The following is a 17,210-nucleotide window of genomic DNA, read 5'->3' as shown; positions in this document are numbered from 1 at the left end:
GATCCACACACACACATAAATGTCTAATGCGTCCATCTTGTGTCTCCAGAACCGCGCTGACAAGAAGCGTCTGAACATCATCATCGTGGCCGAGGGGGCGATCGACCGCAGCAACAAACCCATCTCCGCCGACTACATCAAGGACGTGAGTCCAGCACAGCCCCTCCACACCCCCTCCTCACCACCCACCTCCTCCTCAGCACCACCTCCTCCTCAGCACCACCTCCTCCTCACCACCCACCTCCTCCTCAGCACCACCTCCTCCTCAGCACCACCTCCTCCTCAGCACCACCTCCTCCTCACCACCCACCTCCTCCTCAGCACCACCTCCTCCTCACCACCCACCTCCTCCTCAGCACCACCTCCTCCTCACCACCACCCCCTCCTCACCACCCACCTCCTCCTCACCACCACCTCCTCCTCACCACCACCCCCTCCTCACCACCACCCCCTCCTCAGCACCCACCTCCTCACCACCCACCTCCTCCTCAGCACCACCCCCTCAGTCAGCACCACCCCCTCCTCAGCACCTCCTCCTAGCCACCATCCCTTCCCCACCTCCATGGGGTTGTGTCTCTGCTGACTCTCTCTCTCCTCCTCCCCTCTCCTCCCCCCAGCTGGTGGTCCGCCGTCTTGGCTTCGACACGCGGGTCACCATCCTGGGCCACGTCCAGAGAGGGGGGACCCCCTCCGCCTTCGACCGCATCCTGGTAGGACCCCGGCAACTAGTCTAGAACTAGTCTAGAACATTGTCATTATCTAGTACTAGTGGTGTGGAACACACTCACCTATTCCCTCCCTCCTCCTCCCTCTCCCCCTCCTCCTCCACCCCTCTTCCTCCTCCTCCTCCTGCTCCTCCTCTTCCTCTACCTCCTCCTCCTTCTCCTCTTCCTCTACCTCCTCCTCTTTTACCTCAACCTACTCCTCCTCCTCCTCCTCCTCCTCCCCCTCCCCCTCTACCCCTCCTCCTCCTCCTTCTCCCTCTCCCCCTCCTCCTCCACCCCTTCTCCTCCTCCTCCACCCCTCCTCCTCCTCCTCCTCCTCCTCCTCCTCCTCCTCCTCCTCCTCCCCCTGCTCCTCCCCCTCCTCCTCCACCCCTCCTCCTTCTCCCTCTCCCCCTCCTCCCCCTCCTCCTCCTCCTCCTGCTCCTCCAGGCCAGCAGAATGGGGGTGGAGGCGGTGCTGGCTCTGCTGGAGGCATCTGCGACCACGCCCGCCTGCGTCGTGTCTCTGGTGGGAAACCAGTCAGTCCGGCTGCCCCTCATGGAGTGTGTTCAGATGGTACGACCGGGGGGGTGGGGGTGTGTGTGTGTGTGTGTGTGTGTGTGTGTGTGTGTGTGTGTGTGTGTTTGTCGGGGTGTGTGTGTGTGTGTGTGTGTGTGTGTGTGTGTGTGTGTGTGTGTGTGTGTGTGTGTGTTTGTCGGGGTGTGTGTGTGTGTGTGTGTGTGTGTGTGTGTGTGTGTGTGTGTGTGTGTGTGTGTGTGTTTGTCGGGGTGTGTGTGTGTGTGTGTGTGTGTGTGTGCGTTTGTGTTGGTGGATGGGATGGGTGGGGGAGGTGTGTGCGTTTGTATTCATCTGTTGCTTTGTTGTGTGTTTGTTTCTATGTGAGTGTGTATCTGTGTCTCTATGAGTGTGTATTTATTTCTCGTGTGTGTTGTGCTGTTCCTCAGACTCAGGAGGTCCAGAAGGCCATGGACGAGAAGAAGTTTGACGAGGCCGTCAGACTCCGCGGAAGGTAACGGTCCACACGCTATTTTTCGTGTCTTAAAGACAAGTTATTGCTAGTATTATAAAGACATGTGATCGCTAGTATTTTAACAACTTGGAACGCTAGTATTATGACAACGTGTTGCGCTAGTATTATAACAACTTTATCTAACATTTGTTCTCCAGGAGCTTTGAGAACAACCTGCATACCTACCGACTGCTCTGCTCCCGCAAGTCGGACAAGGACCTTCCCTCCGTAAGTTCACCAGAGACTATGTATCTGTCTCTGATTAAAACGTGTTAATGTGAATGAACGTGAAGTGATTGTAACCTTCGTCTCAAACGTGTGTTTCTCCATCCACCAGCCACTCTGAGGGTTGTTGGACAAGGTACTTCCTGGTCAGGTGTATTGTGGGGGACTGAGTCATTCTGTGACGCTAACAGAGGGTGGTTTGGCTTGCTGCGTCCAAAGAGGCTAGCAGTGTGTAGCGCAAAAGGGCTGGGCAAATATGAGGCAGCTTTCACCTCAAAAAATCTCCTCTGTCCATCTCTGTGGCGTCATCGACCGACCTGCTGCATGTCGCTGGCTGGTTTGAGGCGGTTCTGTCGGGCCACAGACCACCATGCTTCTGAGAGGCTGGTTTCCAGGCAACATGCGACAGGCTAGTTACTGGCGCATGCTTTGTCTTGCGCTTCTGCAACGATAGCGATGCGTCCACGCATCACGGCATCGACGTGCTCGCCGGAGTACCGTCAGATCTCCGTTTCCATGGCAATGGAACGACATCGTGGTTCTCATTGAGTCCGGGCTGACCCAGCGCTGCCCGCCTCACACGGCCCTCCTCAGTGGGACTCCTCAGAGCGTTCTGCATGTGCTCCTCCTCAGAACCTCCTCCAGGCTCTGAGGCCACTGGACGAGGCTCACCACCGCTTAGTCTGTAGCTCAGGCGGCCCAGGGGCTGGAGAGCCAGTGTGTGTTGAAGAAGGTGTGTGTGTTATGGTGTGTTGAAGGTGTGTGTAAAAGGGGTGTGTAACAGGTGTGTAAAAGGTGTGCAACAAGTGTGTACAAAAGGTGTGTGTAACAGGTGTGTAACAGGTGTGCAACAGGTGTGTGTGTAACAGGTGTGTAACAGGTGTGTGTAACATGTGTGTGTATTAAGTGTGTAACAGGTCTGTGTGTAGCAGGTGTGTAACAGGTGTGTGTAACAGGTGTGTATCAGGTGTGTAACAGGTGTCCCCCCCCCCCCAGAGCGGCTTCAACGTGGCGGTCCTGAACGTGGGGGCCCCGGCGGCGGGGATGAACGCGGCCGTGCGCTCGGCCGTGCGTGTTGGCATCGCCGAGGGACACAAGATGTTCGCCGTCAACGACGGCTTCGAAGGATTCGCCAAGGGACAGGTGAGGCCTAACGACCCCTTAACGACACCTGGCTCTGCTCCGATTGGTTGATGCTCCCAGGGACAGGTGAGGCCTAACGACCCCTTAATGACCCCTGGGTCTGCTCCGATTGGTTGATGCTCCCAGGGACAGTTGAGGCCTAAGGACCCCTGTACTTTGATTGGTTAATTTCAAAGGGCCAGGTAAACAAACCTGTCTCTGCTCTGATTCTCAGAGGGCAAGGTAAGGGCTTAACCACCCCTGTAACCTGATTGGTTGACTCGTTAGGGCCAGGTAAACAACCATGCGTGAGAACAGGTTACATTCTCCTCCCATCTCCTGTCCGTCTTCAAACACAAACCCCATCAGGTCGTCTAAAGACCCCCTGGGGTTCGTTCTGAAGCCCGGTTTGAGTTTATTTTGAAGCGCTCTGCTCTCCATTGTCAGTCCTGATTGCTCGAGGTATCTTTACTGTACTGTTCTCCCTCTACATTAAACACAATAACACTCAGAACTCTGCATGCGTTCTGCGAAGCGTGTGAGCTGGGTGGAAGAACACAAGGCTAAACGCTGGAGTAGTCTCGCAAAGCCAGACCAAACTACAGGAAGTAGAATGGTCTGGAACCACGCTACCTCGAGCCGTCTATCCGTGGGGAAACTGGGCGGGCCTGTTTTTATTTCTTTAAACCAATCACAATCGTCTAGGGCGGGGCTAAGCCCAGGAAGCAGCAGCGGTGTCCATGCAAAATAGTGCCGGGGGGAAATGCCAGCAACCGGAAGGGGAGGAGTAGCGGTGAAATAGACGCTGTCCACTTCCGTTCAGCCAGACTAATGCTGGAGCGCCACGGACGCCCTATCTTCGACGTGATTGGACGAGCTGCTCTCCTGTGTTGGCTCCCTGCCGTTGACCTTTTGACCACTTGGCTGCAGGATGGTGACGTCTTTCTCCTGATAGTTTGAGAGCAGAACAGCTAGCACCTGATAGGCTGCATACCTCTGAGGTCACTGTGAGGTCAGGCTTCCGGAAGGGTTGCTAGACATGTGTGTGTGTGCGATAGTGTGTGCGTTTGTGTGGTGTCTGTGTTGATCTGAAGTGGACAGATAACATTATCATTACAGAGACTATAAATACCATGCTTCTGCATAGATATTATATTATCTTTATATGCTATAGACACTTCTGTTCCTCTGTTGCCCTGGGAGGTGGGAGTCTAGGGGTCAGGGGGTCGGCTCCAAGCTGAAAGGCTCTGGGTTCGATCCCCAGTGTCCACAGTCCACCTGAAGGCCTCCTAGAGCCAGGTGACCTCTGACCCCGGCCTGCTCCTGAATGACCTGTCTCTGTACTCATTGTAAGAAAGTTTGGATTAAAGTTTCTGCTACATGAATACATAGTGAAAGTGTGTGCGTGTGTGTGTCTGTGTGCGTGTGTGTGTCTTTCTGTGTGTGTCTCTAACAGATCAAGGAGATCAAGTGGGGTGACGTGGGCGGGTGGACCGGCCAGGGGGGGTCCCTGCTGGGGACCAAGAGGTGAGCGTCTCAGGGGGCCAGGGGGGTCTCCTCCACAAGTGTCTGGGGGGGTTTCCTGGGGGGTCTCTTCAGGGGGTCTGGGGGGTCTCCTCCTCAGGTGTCTGGGGGGTCTCCTGGGGGGTCTCCTGGGGGGTCTCCTCAGGGTGTCTGGGGGGGTCTCCTTGGGGGTCTGGGGGGGCCTCCTGGGGGGTGTGGGGGGTCTCTTCAGGGGGTGTGGGGGGTCTCCTGGGGGGTGTGGGGGCTCTCCTCAGGTGTCTGGGGGGTCTCCTGGGGGGTCTCCTCAGGGGGTCTGGGGGGGTCTCCTTGGGGGTCTGGGGGGGTCTCCTGGGGGGTGTGGGGGGTCTCTTCAGGGGGTCTGGGGGGTCTCCTGGGGGGTCTCCTGGGGGTGTGGGGGGTCTCTTCAGGGGGTCTGGGGGGTCTCCTCAGGTGTCTGGGGGTCTCCTGGGGGGTCTCCTGGGGGGTCTCCTCAGGGGGTCTGGGGGGTCTCTTCAGGGGGTGTGGGGGTGTCTCAGGGGGTCTGGGGGTCGTCCCAGGGGGTCTGGTGCTGTGGATCCCTCTCCCAGCTGGTCACCTCTCATATGGAGGCCGATGGTGAAGACATAATAAACATCTCCTCACTGATCCCCTCCTCAAGGACTCTTCCTGCTAAACACGCGGAGAAGATCGCCGAGCAGATCAGGATCCACAACATCAACGCCATGCTGGTGATCGGGGGCTTTGAGGTACCAACCCGCACAACACACGCTATGTTTATGCTAGAGGCTAGCTACTTTTATCCTTAGAAACGACATGCTATGTGTATGCTAGCAGCTGGCTGCTATTATCCATTAGAACAACACGCAGATGCTAGGAGCTAACTGCTAATGCAAACTGTTATTTTATATTCTGTGCATATTGTGTAGAATGATGTATAAAAATGTATGAATTAACCATTTCTATTGTTGATATTTTGAAAGGATAATTGCAGGATGTTTCAACCGGGACCCTATTGTCTGATAAGATCCGGTCTCAGGGACTGTTGCGGACACATTCTTTTAATCGGTCCAGTATTGAGCCAAAGTAATCCTCATTTCTAATTTTAGTTCCTGACACCCAAAATGGTCTGAAAATAGTGTCCAGGTTGAGAAATCCTGAAGTTATCTTTTAATAACTTCTTGTGTTCTCAGTGGTTTCTGACATAGTTCTGACATCTCATCATTTAACCTCATTCAGCTGAATTGTTTGTTTACGATTCAAGAAGCCCCATAACATCGTGTTTAACGTAACTTTAACATCATCTTATACATCATATAGACCTTATTCTGTAGATATTTCCCCGCCCAGCTGGGCTTCAGAACCAAGATGGCAGCTCTGTGAATGAGGCCCGAATGCTCACAGTATATGACAGCATATCCTATCATATCATACCCTACCCAATGATCAAATATATATCATGCATCATTCAGAACATCCCCAGCTCTCTCCTACCTTCCCTGGTCTCCGCATCCACCACTACCCGGTTCTCTCTGTGTCTCGTCCTCAGATGTGACTGGACTCTTCTGGTCGTTGCATCTCTCTCTTCCTAACATCAACCACCTCTAACATTGACCATCTCTAACATCTACCATCTCTGATATCTCTCACATCTACCATATCTAACATCTACCATCGTTCCACCAATCTAACCGGCTCCTCCCACCCCCAGAACCCCCAACACCACCACCCCTACGACCACCTTCACCACCACCTTTACCACCACTACCACCAACAACACCACCACCACCAGTATTTCCCCTCCAGACTTCGCCTTCCCTCCCCCTTCCAGCTCTGTGGTGATGATGTCGTCCCTCCACCTTCCTGCTCTGTGGTGATGATGTCGTCCCTCCACCTTCCTGCTCTGTGGTGATGGTGTCTTCCCTCCCCCTTCCTGCTATGCTCTGTGGTGATGGTGTCAACCCTCCCCCTTCCTGCTCCGTGGTGATGGTGTCTTCCCTCCCCCTTCCTGCTATGCTCCGTGGTGATGGTGTCAACCCTCCCCCTTCCTGCTCCGTGGTGATGGTGTCTTCCCTCCCCCTTCCTGCTATGCTCCGTGGTGATGGTGTCGTCCCTCCACCTTCCTGCTCCGTGGTGATGGTGTCGTCCCTCCACCTTCCTGCTCCGTGGTGATGGTGTCGCCCCTCCACCCTCCCGCTGTGCTCCGTGGTGATGGTGTCGCCCGTCTGGCTCCTCCGCCTGCAGGCCTACCTGGGTCTGCTGGAGCTCTCCGGAGCGCGGGAGCAGTTTAGTGAGTTCTGTGTCCCCATGGTCATGGTGCCCGCCACCGTGTCCAACAACATCCCGGGCTCAGACCTCAGCATCGGGGCCGACACCGCCCTCAACGCCATCACCGAAGTAAGTGAGCGTGTCCCCGGCCTGGTTGGGACTGGTTCGCTTTGGTTTGGTCTGGTTGGATCTGCTTTTGTCCAGCTTGGCTTAGTTTGGTCCAGCTTGGTCTGGTTTGATCCAGTTTGGTCCAGTTTGGCCCTCTCGGCTTTACTTGTCTCAGTGTTCGCTAACCACGGGTCTCTGGCCTCAACCATCATCACATGTTCATCTGGGGGGGCAGGGGGCTGAGCACAGAGGGGCATGGACATGAAGATAAGAGGAACTTCAGTTGAGAGGCACCATGGGTAATGGCGTCGGCCCTCCAGCGTTAGGGTTAGAGACATGTCTGTGGACAACCATGAATCTCCATGAAGTCTGCCTCAGACTGACATGGACTGGGTCCCGCTAGAACCTCTCCAGACCCGCTCCAGACCTCGGAGCACCGACCACCATCTCTTCCAGTCTGGGTTTCTACTGGGCCCGGACTTGGTTCCTATGGTTCCTGTCCTTCTAAAGTCTTCAAGGGAGATGATAGTGTATTGGCTGTAGCTTCACAGCAGATGGCCGTCCGTGTTGACAGTGTAAACACCAGCTCACAGCGGCCATACAATCTGCTTATCCATAAACAAACTTTACGTCTTCACCAGTTCTCCAGACTGATTACAAGAAACTCAGAATGATTAGCCCAGTGTGGCTAGTAACAGCCGGGCTATTAGCCAAACAGCCTAGCTTAGCTGATAGCATCATGCAGCTCAGAGATGTGTGTGTGGTTTAGTGCCAGAGGCTAGCTGGTTAGCGGACCCCCAGGGTAAGATTGGGTCGTACGATGACATCATGTCGGCATGTCCGCTACGCAGTGCTGGTTGCCCTTGACGACCCTTTCTCGCCAGTATGTTTGTGTTGTAAACAATAACGTTTGGGGGGTCAACACGCCATGACCAGCAAGACTTCCTGTTAGGATTGGGACTATGAGGTTAACAAAGTAAAAGTCCTCCTTGATTTTCTCATAGTCCGCTGCCTTTACTGAAGAATCCAGGTTTACAGAGGAAGGAGATAAAATAGGGCAGTCTTGGAAATAAAATAAGAACATTTATGTTGAAAATCCTAAATATTCCACCACTGCTTCCTGTCTCATCCCCATCTATCAACATCCAAGGATGTTGATAGATTAAAGTTGTTGAGAGGCATGGCGGTAAGGGCAGTACATTCTGTAACATAATAAAACGGCCCCTCATTTACCACCAGCTGATCATCTGTCATCAGAAGCCATTTCGAAATCTAGTACATTAGTGACATCACAAGTGTTCACCAATCACAAACTCCCATCGCGCCTCGTGTTAAAGAAGTGGCCCTTTAATGGTTTATCCTTTTAGCGATCATTAACTCTAAGAGTGTTGAAATACCTTCTTAGGTTCTATTTATTTAAGAAGGTGAATCAGAGAGATCAGAGTAGAGTGTGTTGTCGTGCTGGTCGTGCTGAGCTATGACCCCCCATCGTACGAGACGCTTCACCTAACAACCTCCTGACTCAACACAATCTCTTCACGTCGCACGTGGGACATCAAATTTGCGCTCTTATTTTCGACTTTCTCGGAAAATGTCAACCGTCACAAGCCCCGCCTCCACGTCTCTCCAACCAATGGGAAGCAAGATCGGCGAATGCATGGAGAGAGCTGACCAATAGCACCTTCAAACTCCCTCATAGTGTCCTGAGACACGGGCCATCACAGCCCTCCAGCCCTTATCACCACAGACCCGAGCGCTCTTCTTCTGCACAACAACACAACAACACCAACAACAACAGAGCAACAACACAAGTCCTCCAGCCCTCCAGCACAAATCAGTCCGCCCCCTGGTGGTCTGACTGCATAACAACACAGCTCAGATCAGGGTGCAGTGGGTCCAGTCCCAGTCCTGGTCCTAATCCCAGTCCCAGTCCTTGTCCTAATCCCAGTCCCAGATCTAGTCACAGTCCTAGACCCAATCCTAGTCCCAGTCCTAGTCCGCGGTCCAGTCCCAGTCCTAACGTGCGTGCCCCTGGCCAGGCCTTTGAGTGCGTGCTGGAGCTGTACGAGCTGCGGGCTCACCACGTGGAGTTCTGCGTGCCGCTCTGCATGCTGCCCGCCACCATCAGCAACAACGTCCCCGGCACCGACCTCACCATCGGCGCCGACACCTCCCTCAACGCCATCGTGGAGGTAGGTCGCCACGGCGACACAGCGAGGGCGTGGCCGCCGCCGTGCCCAGAGAGATCTGTCGTTGTTATTAGGAGTTCTGAACTCTGATCTGCACATGTTGGCCCGGCGTGTCCCCAGCGTGTTGCTGAGTGTGTTCTGCTGCATGTGCATGTGAGCTCATGACCGTGCATGTGGATATTTTTAGATTTGTATAAATTCCTGTGTGTGTGTGTGTGTGTGTGTGTGTGTGTATGTGTATGCATCCGTGTGTGTGTATGTATGTGTGTGTATGTATCTGTGTGTGTGTATGTGTATGTGCGCATGCTTTTGTGCCTGTGTGTGTGTGTGTGTGTGTGTGTGTGTGTGTGTGTGTGAGTGTGTGTGTGTGTGCTTGCTTGCATGTGTGTGTGTCTGTGTGCGTGCGTGTGTGTGTGTGCGCTTGTCTCTGTGTGTGCGTCCAGACGTGCGACCGCATCAAGCAGTCTGCCAGCGGTACGAAGCGGCGTGTGTTCATCATCGAGACGATGGGCGGGTACTGCGGTTACCTTGCCAACGTGGGCGGGCTGGCGGCCGGCGCCGATGCCGTCTACATCTACGAGGAACCCTTCGACATCAGGGAGCTGCAGGTCAGAGGTCACCCGCCAACATATATACTGTATATATATATATACAAACAAACAAATATATCTATGCGCAAACAAACATCTATATATATATATATATGCAAACATATATATTTACAAACAATCATATACATATTTTTAACTCATATATTATCCATTTTCTTTATTCATCTCTATATTTCTTTTAATTAAATTATTGATATAATACAATAATTACAGAAACAATACATTTAACACTAATACTCAAGTATAAATGTTGAAGAATTAATTTAGTTCAAAATAGAATATTATAACATAAAACAGCCAAAACAATTAATGAAATATTTTAGATGGATAAATGGATTTATAGATATCGCTGCTGGCAATGTGGTTCAGTTCCAGAGTCATTCAGCGCAGGGTTCACTCCAGTAAGAGCAGCAGCGGCCCCTAGTGGTGGAGACCGTCTCTGCACCCTGAGTAGTCAGCGGCCCCTAGTGGTGGAAACCGTCGCTGCACCCTGAGTTGCTCAGAGGGGCAGCAGCTCCAGTATCTGCAGCCTCTCAGGGAGCACGGACGCTCTGACATCTCATCTCTCCTCCCTCTCCTCTGTCTCCTCTCTCTTTCTCTTTCCTCATTCTCTTCTCTCCTCTCCGTCCTCTCTGCTCTCTGCTCTCTCTCCTTGCCGTCCTCTCTCCTCTCTCCTCTCTCCTCTCTCCTGTCTGCAGGCCAACGTGGAGCACCTCACGGAGAAGATGAAGACCAGCATCCAGAGGGGCCTGGTGCTCAGGTGAGACTTTACACTTTAGACCAGAGGAGACAGAGAAGGTCTTTAGTGATCCTGGAGGGAACTTCACCGCAGAGCGTACAGGACAGCGGTAAAAAGAGATAAAAAAGTTACAAGTGTAATGGGGCTGTGGTTCCACTGTTTTAACTGGTTCCAGTGGTTTAACTGGTTCCAGTGGTTTAACTGGTTTAACCTGCTCCACTGGTTTAACTGGTTCCATTGGTTTAACTGGTTTAACTGGTTTAACTGGTTCCACTTTTTTAACTGGTTCCACTGGTTCCCAGTCGGTCTCCACAATAGGATGGATGAAGCTTCTGTGTTGAAGACCCTCGTAGTTTCACCGCGCGTCTCTGGTCCGTTGCCGTGGGTAACGCCCTCCTCTCGGTCGTCAGGGCGACGGACCTTCCTCTCGGTCCCCCTGCTTGGTTCTCTGGTTCCTCATGATGGGCTGGTGGGGGTAGGGGGGTGGGGGGGGGTCATGTGTGCTGGTTTGGATGAAACGTCGTCTTAATGTAACCATCACCTGATGTCTGATTAGGGACTTTTGGATACTTTTGCGAACTACGCACAGAATCACAGACAGCACCTTCAACAGAGGCACCGGAGGGGAGTTTACTCTGAACTTTATCCCCTCAGCTGTCAGTCCTAAGACCACCAGAGACCGCTGAGAGAAAGGGTGCTTGCTGGGACTGCGTAGCGAGGGTCTGGTCTCTGTCCTGAAGAGAGAGGGGCAGGTGTGTGGGAGCACTGCGTCTTCTGGCTGTCAGACCGCAGCGCTGGGAGAAAGTAGGGCAGGGTGTGTGTGTGTGTGTGTGTGTGTGTGTGTGTGTGTGTGTGTGTGTGTGTGTGTGTGTGTGTGTGTGTGTGTGTGTGTGATCATGTGTGTGTGTGTGTGTGTGTGTGCGCGGGTGTTCATGTGTGTGCGTGTGTGTGTGTGTGTGTGATCATGTGTGTGTGTTTGTGTGTGTGTGTGTGTGTGTGTGCGAGTGTGTGTGTGTGTGTGTGTGTGTGTGTGTGATCATGTGTGTGTGTCTGTGTGTGTGGTGCTGCGGCCGTGTAGTCAGGTGTGCAGGTGTGCTCCAGTAAGAGCGTGCACGGTGGTGGGGGCTGAGCACATGAAGGTGACCCCTGGTGATGTCATCCTAGTGTCACCTTGTTCAACATCAGACGAAACGAAGGAAAGTTTCAAATCAAATGAAGTCCTCAACTCTGAGACCACGAGAGCGAGATCTGGATTATGAAAGATACATCATTGCGAGGATATCTTCATGTGTGCAAGAAAATACCACATGGATCAGAGCTCATGAACTGAACAGGCGGTCTTATTTTGACAGAGCGAAAGTGTGAATTACAGGGAGGAGTTCATCAGCAATGAAGCTGACCAGGAATGATGCTAATTATTTTGTGTGTGTGTGTGTGCTTGTGTGTGTGTGTTTGTGTGTGTGTGTGTGTGTGTATGTGTGTGTGTGTGCGTGTATGTATGCATGGGTGTGTGTGTCTGTGTTTGTTTGTAGGAATGAGAACAGTAACGAGAACTTCACCACAGATTTCATCTACCAGCTTTACTCTGAGGAGGGGAAGGGAGTGTTCGACTGCAGGAAGAACGTCCTGGGACACATGCAGCAGGTACTACTGTAGTACTATTTATATAGTACTACTGCTCTAGTACTAGTATTACCACTGTATGACACATGCAGCAGGTACTACTGCTATATATCTAATTATATATAGTAATACTGCTATAGTACTAGTATTACTTCTCCAGGTGACAGTCATCAGTGTGTGACTATGGTGGATGAGGTATTAATGGGTTTGATGATTCTTGGTGTTAACATGAATGTGGCCACAGGGGGGTGCTCCTTCCCCCTTTGACAGGAACTTTGGTACCAAGGTGGCGGCTAAAGCCATGCAGTGGATCACCACCACGCTGAAGGAGACCTACAAAGAAGGTATAGACACGCACAGACACAGACACACACTCACTCACTCACTCACTCACTCACTCACTCACTCACTCACTCACTCACTCACTCACTCACTCACTCACTCACTCACTCACTCGCATGTGTGGCATATGTACCATCAAAATGTGTGTGTGTGTACTGACCGTGTCCTCGTATGAAGGCAGAATATTAGCATGTGTGTGTTCTGACCTTGTCCCTGTATGCAAGCAGATAGTAAGTGTTTGTGTACTGTGTCCCCGTATTCAGGCGGATAGTAAGTGTGTTTGTGTACTGTGTCCCCGTATTCAGGCAGATAGTAAGTGTGTTTGTGTACTGTGTCCCCGTATTCAGGCAGATAGTAAGTGTGTTTGGGTACTGTGTCCCCGTATTCAGGCAGATAGTAAGTGTGTGTGTGTAGTGTGTCCCCGTATGCAGGCAGAGTGTCAGTGTGTGTGTGTACTCTGGCCCCGTATGCAGGTCGGGTGTTTGCCAACACTGACGACAGCGCCTGTCTGCTGGGGATGCGTCGCAGGGCGATGGTCTTCCGGCCCGTCGCTGAGCTCCGAGAGGAGACCGACTTTGTGTAAGAACGGAAAACTCAAACATTCTGCAGGAAGTTACCAAAACGTCTGAAGTTTGGTCAATTTGGATTAAACCTCGGATTCAACTTTGGATGCGAACTGAACAGAAAGTCATGCGGGTTGTTTGAGTCCCAGCTTACAGGTTCTGGGTTTGATCCCCACTGTGTGGTCTACCTGTCGGCCCCTAGAGACCTGCCTATCGTATTTAAAAACAAATTAACTGTAAAACGCTTCAGGTGAAACCTTCTAGAAAATACCCAATACTATCAAACTCAATTGGCAATAAACATGACAACTGTACGATTTTAAAGAGCTAAAATCTTTGAATATCAAATTCCAAATGTAATTTTGTTAGTACTTCAAACAAGTGTTTAACGTTGCAGACATCGGATCCCCAAGGAGCAGTGGTGGCTGAAGCTCCGCCCCCTCATGAAGATCCTGGCCAAGTACCGGACCAGCTTTGACGTGTCCGACTCTGCCCAGCTGGAGCATGTGACCCACGTCCGGCCCAAGGAGGCCGCCATCTAAGCCCCGCCCCTCACAGCCTCTCACTCCAAACCGCCACTCCTCCTTTAAGAGTACCGGTCACCTCCTACGAGTCAAACACGCTCCTTTAATATGATGTTGTTTTACAGTAAAATGGGAAATGCTGTAGCTGGTCTGAGACCAGAGGCAGGGTGGTTTACAATCCCCAGTGGAAAGGTTCTGAGTTTGATCCCCAATGTCCAGTCTGCCTGCAGACGCCCTTGAGCAAGTTGCGTCCAAACCCCTCCCTGCAGTCACTGTATGCTGTGTCTGATAAACGCATGTCCTGAATTAAATATAGAATAAATATTTAAACAATTATTTTGGAGAGTAGAAGAGTATTTAGAAGATATGTATTAAATATATTATTCAAATATATTTTAAGATAGTAGAGCATTGAGCTTAAATTAAGTATTTTAACCAGAAGTATTTATAGAATTTAGAATATTCCCAGTATTTGAGAATATATAATGAAGTTAAATTAAAGCTTTCATAGAAATCGTGTGCAGCTAGCTCACTACACCTAGCGTTAGTTAGCAAATTAAGCTAACTTCCGTCTCGTAGTTGACCCAGTGTCACTGGTTTAGCTCCTTAACCAAACCGCCCAATCACAGCTCAGGTTCCGTCCCATTGGCCTTCCCAAACTGTTAGGATCCGCCACCAGGCTCACCTGACCTCACTTTCACCTTCTGTCTGATGTTGTACTGCCTCTGATATCAATTGTGATGTATTCAAGTCTGTTATTTTAATGCACTTTCAGCCACAATTAACAAAAAGAGTATGCTAGGTGGGGGTAAGTTCACTCAACGATGTTGTTTTCATTGTATGGCTCATACCTCAACGCTCTTTCCTGAATGGACAGGGATGCACTGGCTCTGGATGATTTCATCGATGTTTCTGAGTTGTATTTATTTGCTGAGTTCAAGTTAAGATAGCATAATAATAAACCAAGGATGTTGGTTTTTTAAAGGGCAACCAAACGTTGAACCGTCAAAGTGAAGCGACAGCACCACCTAGTGTTCATAATGGTTACTACAGCTACCATCGCTCCTGAGTCCTGAAGTCTTTTCCGATGGTTTCGTTGTTTTATTGATGGTCATCAGGACTTTTTTGTTTTTAATATAAGAAAAAGTTAAGACTTTTGGAAATTGAAAGTTAAGTGTACAATTGTTAATTGTGGCAGATCTATTACGTGTGTTATTGTAGCTGGGCAGTGGTGTGGAGGTGGTACACTTTATATGCAATATTAATATGAATAATAATCCTGTTGAATGTGTTAATGTCTGGTCACCGTCCTGTCTCGGAGTAATAAAGCACTTGGTTGTGATTACAAGGAACTCATCCAACTTTATTGATCCAGAAAACACGTACACACACATGAATGACAGTAAGTCACTAATGCCATTCAGCAAGGAATATTTAATACCATTCAGAACGTGCTATGCACATTATACACACACACACACACACACACACACACACACACACACACACACACACACACACACACACACACACACACACACACACACACACACACGTCAAATAAATGGTCAAACTAAATACTAATAGGAAGAAAAGGACATGAGATGTGAAACGCCCACATTCATTCAGATTAACTTCGCAATTTATTCGATTTGTTATTCCAATTAGCGCTTTCGAGCCTCACCTTTGACTCCTGCTCTTCTTTAAAAGACACGGCTGCTCAGATCTTTCTGATTGGTCCTCAATTCGACCGAGGAGTGGAGAGAGACGTGCTGAGAGTAGAGTAGAGTAGAGTAGAGTAGAGTAGAGTAGAGTAGAGTAGGACTTTATTTTCGAAGCATGCGATCTCGAACGACCACCGTTGCGTTCCTTTCCGTCCTCACTGAGACCTGGACTATAAAACACAACGTGGCCACCAACGACCAGGACTACAGCCTCTCAAAGTACGACAGTTTGTTCTTCTACATGAGTGGATGGAGCGGTTTGGGTGGCGCTGTGTTTGTGGTGTGTGTTTGAGGTGTGTTGGAGGTGTGTGTTGGAGGTGTGAGTGGCGATGTTCTTTGCTCTGCTGGTTCTGCTGCACCACACCTGTCTACTCTCCGTGTCTCCTCCATACATCACAGTCCGTCTCTGTCCCGTTTCTGTCCCTCAGTACCTTCTACACATGAGAATGTGGAGTCCGCTGCGGCTCGGAGTTGATGATTGAGTCGGTTTGGTTGTTTATGGTTATTTTGATAATTAACTCTGTGGTCAACAAACTGACTTAAACCCGACTGCCGTCCGCGGACCAATGACCTCATTGAACCAAATAGCGACTTCAGATTCATTATCGCAGCGATACTGACACGTCAACCTCCATGTACATGGTCTATGACACGATGACTTCATACCCAGCTGGTCTACAGCGTGATGATGACGTCATACCCAGCTGGTCTACAGCTTGATGACTTCATACCCAGCTGCTCTACAGCGTGATGACGTCATACCAGCTGCTCTACAGCGTGATGACGTCAAACCCAGCTGCTCTACAGCGTGATGACTCATACCCAGCTGCTCTACAGCTTGATGACGTCATACCCAGGTGCTCTACAGCGTGATCAAGTCATACCCAACTGTTTTACAGAGTGATGATGAAACCCAACTGGTCTACAGCATGATGGTCATACCCAGCTGGTCTACAGCGTGATGATGTCATACCAAGCTGGTCTACAGCATGATGTCATACCCAGCTTGTCTACAGCATGATGATGACGTCATACCCAGCTTGTCTACAGCATGATGATGACGTCATACCCAGCTTGTCTACAGCATGATGATGACGTCATACCCTGCTGGTTTACTACAGCCGAGTCCGGGTGAAGGCCTCGGTGGCATCAGACCACCAGGGACTAGACGACGGACAGACGGTCTGGGTGGTTGGGGGTTGGTGTTTAGTGGGTTGTGGTGAGAGTGGACCTGTGGATGAGTGGGGCTGTGAGTGTGTTATCCAGAGCATGGACTACATGTTGATGTACTGATTGACATTAAACACGCACACACGCACCTCCAGATACTCAACACTTCCTGCTTCACTTTCTTCAACTTTCAACACATTGAGACCCCGCTGGCTGCCGGGACCCCGCGGGCTGCCGGGGGCTCTGCTGCCGGGACCCCGCTGGCTGCTGGGGGCTCTGCTGCCGGGACCCCGCTGGCTGCCGGGGGCTCTGCTGCCGGGACCCCGCTGGCTGCTGGGGGCTCTGCTGCCGGGACCCCGCGGGCTGCTGGGGCCGGCTCTGCTGGTTTTGTTTGCTGCTGGTTTTGTTTATTCATGCTGCTGGTTTTGTTTATTCATGCTGCTGGTTTTGTTTGCTCGTGCTGCTGGTTTTGTTTGCTGCTGGTTTTGTTTGCTGCTGGTTTTGTTTGCTGCTGGTTTTGTTTGCCCATGCTGCTGGTTTTGATTGCTGCTGGTTTTGTTTGCTGCTGGTTTTGTTTGCTGCTGGTTTTGTTTGCTGCTGGTTTTGTTTGCCCATGCTGCTGGTTGGTTTGATGCTTACCAACTTGTTGTTCGTCATTGCTGCAGTGTATTAGGTTCAAACAGGACCGGAGATGTTGTTGGGTTGGACCAGTCTGGGGGACTCATTGTGGTCTTGGGTTCTGGACCAGGGTCTAGTTTGGGTCTGGTG

General features: G+C 51.0%; 1 protein-coding gene across 4 annotated transcripts in view; it reads left to right on the top strand.

The window, feature by feature from the left end:
* LOC132462939 (ATP-dependent 6-phosphofructokinase, platelet type-like) overlaps positions 1-14,900 on the top strand; it is a 20,827-nt gene extending 5,927 nt beyond the window's left edge. The window contains exons 8-23 of one of the 4 annotated variants that reach the window (XM_060058726.1): positions 50-145; positions 618-710; positions 1,155-1,280; positions 1,670-1,734; positions 1,893-1,962; positions 2,956-3,102; positions 4,538-4,608; positions 5,243-5,330; positions 6,826-6,978; positions 8,997-9,149; positions 9,590-9,754; positions 10,456-10,517; positions 12,029-12,140; positions 12,364-12,463; positions 12,935-13,040; positions 13,422-14,900. In XM_060058726.1, coding sequence (XP_059914709.1) covers positions 50-145; positions 618-710; positions 1,155-1,280; positions 1,670-1,734; positions 1,893-1,962; positions 2,956-3,102; positions 4,538-4,608; positions 5,243-5,330; positions 6,826-6,978; positions 8,997-9,149; positions 9,590-9,754; positions 10,456-10,517; positions 12,029-12,140; positions 12,364-12,463; positions 12,935-13,040; positions 13,422-13,566 — 1,752 coding nt within the window. In that variant the 3' untranslated portion in view covers positions 13,567-14,900. Of the gene's footprint in view, positions 1-49; positions 146-617; positions 711-1,154; positions 1,281-1,669; positions 1,735-1,892; positions 1,963-2,955; positions 3,103-4,537; positions 4,609-5,242; positions 5,331-6,825; positions 6,979-8,996; positions 9,150-9,589; positions 9,755-10,455; positions 10,518-12,028; positions 12,141-12,363; positions 12,501-12,743; positions 12,790-12,934; positions 13,041-13,421 lie in introns of those variants that run through there. The other 3 variants (XM_060058727.1, XM_060058728.1, XM_060058729.1) reach the window with 3 other exon arrangements.
* Positions 14,901-17,210: the final 2,310 nt, after the last annotated feature.

Source organism: Gadus macrocephalus, chromosome 8 (genome assembly GCF_031168955.1).
Source record: "Gadus macrocephalus chromosome 8, ASM3116895v1".
In the NCBI taxonomy this organism is placed as follows: Eukaryota; Metazoa; Chordata; class Actinopteri; order Gadiformes; family Gadidae; genus Gadus; species Gadus macrocephalus.
The sequence above is the reverse complement of the archived record's forward strand: the minus strand, read 5'-3'. Positions and strand labels throughout refer to the sequence as shown.